The 12,181-nt window shown below is 31.4% G+C and overlaps 1 protein-coding gene across 1 annotated transcript; it reads left to right on the top strand.

The window, feature by feature from the left end:
* The first annotated feature begins 9,459 nt into the window (after positions 1–9,459).
* Positions 9,460–10,485, top strand: LOC136090937 (uncharacterized). The gene is made up of 2 exons (XM_065817914.1): positions 9,460–9,740; positions 9,861–10,485. Exons 1-2 carry the CDS (start codon positions 9,460–9,462, stop codon positions 10,483–10,485), a joined length of 906 nt encoding a protein of 301 aa, XP_065673986.1.
* Positions 10,486–12,181: the final 1,696 nt, after the last annotated feature.

Below are 12,181 nucleotides of genomic sequence, written 5' to 3'. Positions count from 1 at the left end.
GATTACCCCACGCTACGGTAGGTCTTTTTCTATGCTCAAGACTTTCGATTTGTTAGTGTCTACTTCTTTTTCAATTTTATCTAACCGATTAGTGAGTATTTTTAAATTTGCACTAATTATACCAGTAAAAATTTTTTCTTGATCTTTTAACAGGCGCTCCGTTTCTTTTAAAATACTCTTTTTTTGTTCTTCGAGTTTGTTTGTAATTAATTTCTCTATTTTCAATGTAATTTCCTTTATTTCTTCTTTTACTTTATTATGATCAAGTTCTTTTTCTTTTATTAAATTCAAATCAGAAACAATTCTGTTCAAATTTACCAAAAAAAACAGAACAAAAAAATTTGCCAGAAAACAACAATCAGAAAACGAAAACTTATAACAGCTGAATTTATTGAACAACTGGTAATCTTGATGAACATTTCTTGACTGGCAATTTGAAAGCAATGTGGATTAAGCATTCGAATGTTTGCATCCATGCATGTAGAATTGAAATCCCATATTGTATCCCATTTTGAGTGTGGCACTTCAGTAACACCTGTAATAAATAAAAAACTGCATTTTAAACTAATCAAATATAAAAAAAGTGTATATATGTGTATATATATTCATACATACATACATACATATATATATATATATATATATATATATATATATATATATATATATATATATATATATATATATATATATATATATATATATATATATATATATATATATATATATATACAGTATTGGACAAAACATTTGCAACCAACATCGAACAATGCTAAAAAGTGTTCCTAATATTACATGTCTTAAAAAACGAAACGAATTATACTACCACAGCAAACACTTCAGGAGTCTGGAGTAATAGCATGCCATGACATGAGCAATCAGCTGACAGGTAACAGCAAACAGGCAGAATTTCGTTGACAAGTGCCATTTTGCAGCGGACAAAACAAGTGCAACTTTTTTGGTTTGTTTCATTTTCTTAAGTCTGGTCCGTGTAAACGTCACGGAAGTTTTTTAATAATTAAAGGAAGTATCCAGAAGTTTCCAGAAGCATGCAGAAGCTTCCAGAAGTTTCCAGAAGAGGCATCTGGAAGCATCCAGTAGCATCCAGAAGTATCCAGAAACATCGAAAAGAAGCATCTAGAATCTTCCAGAACAGGTTCACACAGGTTCATTTTACTATATAAGAGACATGTAAATCGACATGTAATTCAGTCAGTATATGGAAGTCAATCAGTCAGTATTATCAAGACAGTTTATCGAAGTGAGTTTTATCAAAGTGTTTTATCGAAGAACATCAATACAAGAATTGAAATACAACAAGTGTTTCATTACATCAATACAGTCAACATCCAACTAAGACGTTGTGTTCCACAGAGCATTATTGTATCATCACAAGGTAAATGTAACACGGTAAGCCTTGAGAAGCCTGATTATTTATTTTTATTATTTTTATGACTTCAAGTGCAAAAATGGCTCCCGACAGTCTTGGATTGGAACTAAAAAAGAAAATTATTCGCGATTACGTACGTGGAATGTCACAAAAAAGTATTTGTGATAAATATCGCGTGAAAAAATGGACCGTAACAAGACTATGTTTCAGATATCGTTCTACGGGGAAGTTGGCAGCAGATAACAAAGGCGGAAGACCGCGTTCCGCCACTTCTATAGAGGATTCTATGATCGTCAGATCCGTCAAGAAGGATCCCTGGATATAATCAGTTGAGATACAAATGCAATTAGAGCTGTCTGTATCGGACCGAACAATCAGACGACGTGCTTTTGAAGCCGGATTGTTTTCTCGACGCCCTGCAATGAAACCGCTGATTTCACTAAAAAACCAGAAGAAAAGACTCCTGTTTGCTACATCTCATATTGACTGGAATGTGAAGAAATGGCGAACTGTCCTGTTCAGTGGTGAATCGAAGTTCAACATCATTGGGAGCGATGGCATTTTCCGTGTACGTCGACCGGCCGGAAAACGCCTCGATTTACGTTACTGCCATAAGACCGTGAAGCATGGTGGAGGCAATGTATTGGTCTGGGGTGTTTTTCTGCTAACGGTCTAGGTCCAATACATCAAAACGATGGAAAAATGGACCGTTTCATGTATAAAAATATCCTGAAAGATGTTATGTTACCTCATGCTGAATGGAATATGCCAATAAAATAGATTTTTCAGCAAGAAAACGATCCGAAACACACTGCAAAAGTAGTCAAGCAGTGGTTTCAAGACAACCATCTATCGGTGATGGATTGGCCGCCTCAATCTCCGGATCTCAACCCTATCGAGAATCTGTGGGAAATCGTCAACCGCAGAATTAATTGTGTAGGTGTTCGTAATAGGGATCAACTGTTTGAACACATCCAAAAGGCCTGGGCAGCGATTCCACAAAGTTTCATTGATCGAATCTATGCCTCGAAGATGCAAGGCTGTGATCGACAACAAAGGATTCGCCACGAAATATTGATAGCGAAATACAGCTTGGTCAACATTTTGTCGAGTTGCACTTGTTTTGTCCAGAAGGAAATCAACTTTTTTTAATACTTTTGATTAATTTATTAATTTTCGTGTACAAATAATGAACTTTGTGATGAATAAAACTTGAAGAACTTTGTCTCTAAACAGTTACATAGTTATTTCTCTAAACTGAAAAAATGCAGCACTTTTATATAAAGAAAACTAAATTAGCTTTATTTGGTTGCACTCGTTTTGTCCGATACTGTATATATATATATATATATATATATATATATATATATATATATATATATATATATATATATATATATATATATATATATATATATATATATTGTTGTGTTCATCATATATTCTCCTTAAGACGGGCACCGATATATAAGATAGGGCCGTATATATATATATACATGTATAATAGTATGACACATGTCCCTAATAAACAAACTATATATACAAATGTCAAGAAATCAAATGTCAAGAAATCAAATTAACATATACTTAAGCTCTCATTAAATTCTGGGATATTTCCGGATGTACTTAAATTGGCAAAAGTAATTCCATTATACAAATGTAATGATCATTCTGACATTACAAACTACAGGCCTATATCAATACTTTCTGTATTTTCAAAACTCTTCGAACGTGTAGTTTATAATAGAATCTATGATTACTTCATTAAAAACAATTTTTTTTACCCAAATCAGTTTGGCTTTCAAAAAAATCTCTCTACAGAGCATGCAATCATTGAAATAGTAAATCAAATAACTAATGGTTTTGAAAATAATAAATTTACTTTAGGAGTGTTTCTTGATTTATCAAAAGCATTCGATACAGTGGACCATTGCATTCTATTAGATAAATTAAGGCACTACGGAATAATAAATAAAAGTTATTATTGGATTAAAAGCTATCTTACAAACAGAAAACAATATGTAAATAATGTCCAATCTGGAGTATTAAATGTCATATGTGGAGTCCCGCAAGGATCGATTCTTGGTCCACTTCTTTTTCTAATATATATAAATGACTTTTGTAATGCATCTTTAAAAATGAACTCGGTCATGTTTGCAGATGACACAAACTTATTTCTCACCAACAATGATATCAAGAAATTATATGCAGACATGAATATTGAACTGTGTAAAGTAAACAACTGGTTTAAGGCAAACAAACTCTCACTTAACGCTGAGAAAACAAAGTATATACTATTTCACAAAAAAACACAAGAAGAAAATCTTCCTCTCAAGTTGCCTAACCTATCTCTAAATGATAAACTAGTAAATAAGCAATCCAATATAAAATTCTTAGGAATCATTGTTGATGAAAAATTATCCTGGCTTCCACATATAATATATATCCAGTCAAAAATCACCAAAATAATAGGTTTGATGTATCGAGTTCGCTCCTACGTCAATAAAAATAGTCTTAAATTAATCTACTTTGGGCTAATTCATAGCTTCATCAGCTATGCAAACATTTCATGGGCAAGTACTCAAGCGGCAAAGATTAAAAAAATTTATAGTCTACAAAAACATGCCTGCAGAATCATTTACTCAAAAAATAGGCGTGAACACGCTAAGCCCTTAATGAAAGATATGAAAATGATGAATGTGTTTGAAATTAATATCTACCAGCATTTAATTTTCATGTATCGTTATAATCACAATATCTCTCCTATAAGCTTTAATAACAAGTTTAAAATAAATAAAAATGATAGCTATAATCTTAGAGCGAATATGTCCAACACATATAAACTGCCTCGGATAATAAACAAATATTCAGAGTACAGCATTCTATATCGAGGTCCAAAAGTATGGAATACTTTTCAAAAAGGATTCAAAGGCACGGTAAATTCGTTAAGTTCCTTCAAGTTTTTAACAAAAAAAGAAATTTTTAAAATATAAGAAATGTTTTTGGTTAATCATACTTTGAATAATTTCTCATAAATCTGTTTTTGTTTTATTTCTACTTTTGTTGGTTGCTTATCAATTTTATTAGCGAATTACGCGTTTTATTACGATATTTTATTGAAATTTTATTACGCATTAACATATTACGATATTTTTTTGAAATCTTGTTATAGGGGCTCTATGAAAAGATTGCGATAACGTACTGTCATCCTCATCTTCTTTGAGCCCCTATCTGTTTTACTTATTTTATTTATTGAAATTTTATATTACGAAGTTGTAAAATCTTATATTATATTAAAACAGAGAAATAAAAAAAAAAAAAAAAAAAAAAAAAACTCATAAGTCTTCATAATCGAGTGGTATTTTATTCTTATATCTCCGTCCACGACATAATGATTGAATTGTTTGATCTTCTTTTGTATTTTCAACTATATTGTTCTCTTTAATTATTTCATTATTCTCGCTCTTCAATTCCAATGACGTTGTACTACTATTATCGTTCAGGAATATCTACTTTAACTAGGTTAAACTTTTGTAAAGCAGGTCTTCCTAATAAAGCAGTTTGCACATTATCACAAACATATAGAGTAATTAATTCACAGTTCTGACCGTTTATAGAGAATGATTTTTGAAAGTATCCAAGACAATTGAGTTGCTTATAATCAGGACCAATTAGTCGTTTATTAGTAGTGTATAAATGTTCAATTTTAATTCCAAACTTTTTTAAATGTTTAGCTCCTATAACTGTGATTTCAGCGCCTGTGTCAATTTTAAATGTTATTTTTCCTTATTTTACTTTTAATTGAATTTCCTAAGGTCTGTTTACACAATCTGCTCCAACACTTCCTAAAAACAACGCACCTAGATGCTGCATACTTGAGGAATTTTTACTATCGTTCTGTTGATCAACATCTCTATCATGAATATTTGGTTTTGCTTTTAGGCAAACTGAACTATTTGAGAAGTGATTCATAATGCTACAGTCTCTGCACTTTTTACCCCATGCTTGACATGATCCCCAAATAAAAGGATGCTTTTTTAAACAGAATTTACATACCAATGAATTAAATTTAAAATCTCTATTATCACTGTTATGTGTGGGTGAATTAAATTTGTTTTTACTGTACAATTATTTTCCAATATGATCTACACTTTCACTTTTATTATTTCGCAACTCAGATAAACCATCTTGTGCTTTTTTTGAAGAACGACAAATTTTTACTGCTTTATCGAGTGTAAAAGTCTTTTCAGAAAGTAATTTCTCACGTACTTTATAACAACGTATTCCATATACAATTTTATCTCTTAATAAACTGCCAAAACAATCTTCAGTATTACAAAAGTTGCAATTTTTACTTAATAATTCAACTTCGGTTAAGAAATCATCAAAACATTCACCATCTTCTTGAAAACGTTTGAAATATTTGTGCCTTTCTAAAGTCTCATTAATAATACCTTTAGCAAACACTTCCATTTTCTCCAATATAATAGCTGGATCTGTTTTTTCATTTTCGGTTAGGTTTAATGATTCGTAAATGTTTCGAGTTTCTGAAGAAAACGTATACCTTAACATAGCAGCTTCCGACAACATCTAATCCGACAACAAAACATAATCATCCCATTTCTCAATTCAGGAGCAAAGCTATCTACAACTAAATCTAACATTGGAGGAGAAACACCAACTTTACTACTTTTTGCCATTTTTTATAAATAGATCCTCAAGATTAAACAAGATAATTAGAAAATACTACATAACTTTATTTTCGCACGTTTATTTACGTACTCGTAACGCCATCATATATTCTCCTTAAGACCGGCACCAATATATAAGATAGGGCCGTATATATATATATATATATATATATATATATATATATATATATATATATATATATATATATATATATATATATATATATATATATATATATATATATATATATATATATATATATATTTATATATTTATATACAGGGTTAGTCAAAAGTTTTGTCTCCCCCACTGGTCTAACAATTTCAACTTTAATACAAAAACAAGTAATGATTTGCAAGAAATACATATTTATTAAACACAACAATACATAAACCAATAAAATAAAAATATAATTCATGCTTAGTACTTAGTATGTCCTCCATTTGCAGCTCGAACAGCCGCAACACGACTCGGCAGAGATTCCGCCAGAGCCTTCAGATAATCACCATCCATCGATTTCCAAGTTTTTTGAACACGGCGTACCAGTTCTTCCCTATTTTTTGGCCGTGGTTCAAGCAGCACACTGTCTTGAAGTTTTGCCCACAAGTGTTCGATACATGTCATGTCAGGGCTGTTACCTGGCCACCGACCTTTTGGGATAAAGGCGGCAAAATTTTTACGACAAAATTCCTGGGTCTTCTTCGCAGAATGTGCTGGAGCACCATCTTGCTGAAATAACACATGTTGAGGGCTAAACACAAGTTGGCAACAGTCAGCATCATTACCGGCTTGTTTTCCTACACAAGCTTCTTTATAAACTGGAAGAATATTATTTATGTAATAATCAGCATTGATCGTAACCTTTTCTGGGACAATTATTAATTTTGTCAAACCATACCCTGACATTCCACCGGCAACCATAATTTTAAGTCCATTTTTTGGCTTCTGCGCCGGGATAATTTTAGTTTTGTCGTCAGTGCGAATGCGGACATTTTGTCGGTTCGGAGTCGGGAAAAGTTCGATGGGCGACTCATCCGTCCAAAGAATGTGACTCCTCTTAATACGCCCCAAATGGTTATCGTCCAGATACCCGTTTTCGTTTAACCACTGGCACAGCTTTAAGCGATCGTCTTTATTTTTTGCAGTTAGTAGGGGTTTTATTGGCTGTTTATAAGCAATTTTACCCCACGGTTGTTCGCAAACGAATCTTCGTACAGTTGACTCTGATACGATTTTATTTTTTTCCCGATATCGATGCGACATGTTCAGCTTTCTTGCGCAAGCACCTGGAGATGAACCCCACTTATTTTTTATAGTTTCGGTGATGATTTTTTTTGACGCTGGTGACAAAGCCTTCGGACGACCAGAACGAAACTTGTCGTTAAACTTTGACGATGGTGATTTTGTCCAGTACCGCTGAACCGTTCGTGGATGACACCCCAACACTTTGGCAATTTGTGTCTTTGTCATGCCGGCTATCTGCAGTTCCGCCATTCTTTTTCTTAAAGCAGGAGCTGTATTTGTGACTTGCTATTTTTCCCATCTAAAATAATAATACAAAACATAAGTTTTCCAGAATACTTCGCTTGTAATTGAAATTTAATTTTAGGGTGGGGGGAGACAAAACTTTTGACATGCATGATGAAAATTTCACCTTTAAAATTTTGAACACTAAACTAAACCCTAACAACCCGTGTTTTCATTTTATAATAATATAGACAAAATACTATCTATTAATCATGCTCATTATAAAATAACTACGTTTATTTAATAACAGCACCTTATTAAATATTCTTACCTTCCTGCTTTATAATTAAAATCTTCGTATATTAAATTAAATGGTTTTTATGTCAAAAACATATTTTTAAAAATAACATCAGTAAACAACAGTATTAAGGTCAAGGTTAGATACTGAAAATAATTATCTATAAATTACAACGCTGACAAGAGATAAAATGTACTTCAAAAAAAGTGCCACTAAGGGGAGACAAAACTTTTGACTAACCCTGTATATATATATATATATATATATATATATATATATATATATATATATATATATATATATATATATATATATATATATACACACATATATAGGATATAGCTTGTTTTAGTTAGCTGTTTGATCTCATTTTTAAAGTCGATTCCTCACAACGAAGGTCTGCAGTTTCCTTTACAAATTTAAATCGCAAAGGCCGACAGTAAAAAGTAAATTATGGCTTAGAATTTCTCCATAGAACAATCTTTTTATGACTGACGATAGATGAAAGCTCTAAAGGCACAAAGCATGTAATGAGACTCCTCACTCTACAGATTCCTAGTACACTCATCATCATTACATGTTTGTTTATAAATACTATACCCACTTGAACCATCAAAACCAGCTTTGTATATTAGAGTCACTCTATTATATTCATTTGCATTTACAACACCAGTCTGTGTCTCCAAAAGCCTTGTTGCAGTGTGATCCAGAAGATCTTGAAGTGGAACACTAGCAGTATAGTCAGTTACACCAATGTTCAGTTACACCAATGTGGCAAAAGATCTATGCTATCAATGTGGGATAGCATAGATCTTTTGCCACTCTAACATTATTATATGCTGGGTAGAGATTGCATTCCTTTTCATCAGCTTTGTTTTTCATCAGTTGATAAGATAATTTTGTCAAATTACAATCTAAAACATGAGTCAAAGCTTCATCGGTAGACATAAAAGGTTGGGATAAGGTATCCATTAACAATTTTTCTGCTAATTTGGCTTTTTTAGGCTCATTATTTTTTCCAAATTTGACTTTAGTTGCAAATAAAAGTTAGCTAGCTGAGTATTGATCTATTTCAGCAACTTTTTTATACTTAGATCTCAAAGAGGAATGGTAACAATTGTTGGAGTAGCATGTGAAACATATGCAGAAGGTATAAAGTTAGATTCCAACCATTTTGCATACTTTTTCTCAAATGCTGCAGCTTTGCGGCTTACATAATTCCAACGAGACTTCAAGTTCTTTAAGAATGCAATTAATTTGTTTCTTATAATTTCAGAATCAAGTCTAACTAGACAACTAATTGATCATAAATTGTTGGATCTTGTATAGACATATTATTGGATCTAATGCAGTTGTATATATAATGGTAATTCAAATTACATTATCATTTATTCTAAAAATAGAAAAGTCAACCTATTTTTATATATATAGATATATATATATATATATATATACATATATATATATATATATATATATATATATATATATATATATATATATATATATATATATATATATATATATCCTATAATATATATATATATATCCTATAATATTTATATATTTATATATCTATATATATATACAATATATCTATATATATTATAGGATGTGTAATTATAAAAGAAAAACTTCAAATGGTGCTTTCACAAGCCAGAAACTTAGTGATGCAGCAAGTTCTGTTTTGAAGGGGAAAAAAAGTGTTACTGCAGCTGCTAAAGAATTTGACATCGAGAGAATGACATTAACAAGATACATTTTAAAACTTAACTCTGATTGTTACGCATCCATGGGTTATTCCAAACCTAGACTAATTTTTTCCCAAAAGCAAGAAAGCGCCTTAAAAATTTATTTATTGCAAATGGCATCTATATTTTATGGCTATACATGGTAGGGCAACATTATTTAACACTGCAAATGTAAAAGTATTTTTTGATAAGTTAGGTGAAGTTATGGTAAAGTTAGGTGAAGTTATGGTAAAGTTAGGATAAGTTATATATACAAATTCAGTACTTCACAAATATGGAACGTTGACGAAACTGGTGTATCTACATTTGTAAAACCTAATAAAATTGTGGCTGTAAAGGACAAGAGGAATGTTGGTGCTATGACATCTGGGGAAAGAGGCACTAATGTCACAATGATAACCGCTGTATCTGCCACCGGAAATACAATGCCTCCAATGTTTGTGTTCCCTCGCAAAAATTACAAAGATTATTTTGCTAATAATGTTTCACTGGACTGTATTGGGGTAGGTAATGGAAGTGGCTGGGTTACAGATATTGAATTCAAAAATTTTATGCAACATTTCATTAGGCATGTGAAGCCTTCAAATGAATATAAAATTCGGTTGATTTTGGACAATCACTCTTCTCACTTACATTTTAAAACACTAAACTTAGCAGAGGAGGATGGAATAGTCTTGTTGTCTTTACCACCACACTGCAGCTATAAGCTGCAGCCACTAGATGTATTAGTGTTTGGACCTTTTAAAAATTACCTATCAGTTGCACAAGATGCATGGTTGAGAAACAATCCTGGAAAAGCCATAACAGTTTATGATATACCAAAATTTGTTTTCAAAGGGTTTTCAAAATACTGGTGTATTCCTGTACAATGCAAACATTTTTGCTGATTATTTTTTACCATCATTTGTCACAGACCATATTGAACCAACAAATCTTGTATCTGAGCTATCACACGGGGCTCATTCTAAAGTACGTTTATATCATCTTCAGGTTAATCTGTCAAAAACATTATCAATAAAGAGACAATGCTACTCATTCCTGAAACTCCTAAAGCATTTTCTATAGAAACTATGCGACCTTACCCAGAAGCAACACCAAGATAGATACATTTGACGAGATGAAGAAAAAGAAAAGCTGCTATTTTAACAGATACTCCAGAAAGAATTATATTAAAACAGCAGCAAGCTAAGAAACTTAAAAAAGTTGAGAAACAAAAAAAATAATCTACCTGTCAATCTCTTTCAAATAATAATAATAAAGAGCATGGTAATAAAGAGACTCAGTTACGTTGTATATAATAAAAAAGTAAAGAAACAAGCAAACAAAAAAACTGAGACGAAAGAAATTTTAAAGAAACCAAAAAAAAGTTCTGCCTGTCAATTCTTTGGAGATCATGGTAATAAGGAGACTCTGCTGCTTAGTATATTAAAAAATGTTCAAAAACATTCAAACAAAAAAACTGAGATAACAAAAAAATTAAAGACAAGTGCAGAACACGATTATGCTTGTCTTGTATGTTGTGAAACTTATTCTGAAAATCTACCAGAAGAAAACTGGATCCAGTGTCAAGGTTGCAATCAATGGTCATTCAAAATGTGATTCACATTCTGGTCAAAACTATATTTGTATTAACTGCAAAATGAAAATCGAAGACTAACATCAAGTGTTTAGTTATTATTTTAACATAATATTAAAAAGTTTTGTTTAAAAATGTGTTCAAAAAGTTGTGTTAAGTTTTAAGACTGAAAAGTTTTGTTTCGTTTTTATTTTAGTCTCAAAATTATTAGTTTTTATATTCATATCTTAAATAATTCATATCTTAAAAATCAACTTACCCCGCTGGGGTAGGTTGAGCAGCCTAATAAACTTTAGATAATATTTTTTTAAATAAATTGAAAAAAGTTTTTTTTTGTCTCAACCATTTTTTAGCAGATCAAATTATCTTTCTAATAGTGAAAAAATTATATTAATCCAATTTACCGTTCAAGAGATCTATTAGATTTAGTAAAAATTGCCCAACAAGCCCAATATGTATATTAAAATTACAAATCAAATTCGTAGTAATATAAATTAGCTAACATTAAATGGCAAAACATATAAAAAAAAATTTTTTTTAAACTTTTTAAGAAAAGCATTTGACCGCCTAAAATATCTATGAATTAAAAATAATTTGTCATTAAACCAAATACCCACTCAACACTAACACGCTGTGCACTCATAACTTTGTTAAATACAAGTTGGTCTGGCGTAACATTTATACTTCTGTATGGTGCTAGCAGGTGTACTCAAAGTGGATAGGCTGGGTTGCCATATAAGCATAAAGGACTCCCATCATGCCATGCAAACTCCTGTAACTGTGGCAATGAACCAGATTCGTATAGCATAGTGCTATCATGTTTTTTGCTCTCAAAAGGACTAGCTAAAATTGCTATCATGCCATTGGGAACTACACCACTTTGAAATTTCAGTGCATGGACTCTCTTATGACCATTATAGACAATTCTTTGATTTGTTTTAGGCCTAACAATTCTACAAACAGTTCCATTGATAAAACCAAAACATTTATCAGGGGTGCCCCTTTTC

Source organism: Hydra vulgaris, chromosome 14 (assembly GCF_038396675.1).
Source record: "Hydra vulgaris chromosome 14, alternate assembly HydraT2T_AEP".
In the NCBI taxonomy this organism is placed as follows: Eukaryota; Metazoa; Cnidaria; class Hydrozoa; order Anthoathecata; family Hydridae; genus Hydra; species Hydra vulgaris.
This window is presented reverse-complemented; position numbering and strand designations above follow the sequence as displayed.

Excerpts from the sequence above, each read along its gene's own strand:
- LOC136090937 (XM_065817914.1), top strand. The coding sequence starts at position 9,460 with ATGTGTAATTATAAAAGAAAAACTTCAAATGGTGCTTTCACAAGCCAG. Across the intron at positions 9,741-9,860 it reads ATATTTTATGGCTATACATG|TACTTCACAAATATGGAACG; the intron begins GTAGGGCAACAT and ends ATACAAATTCAG.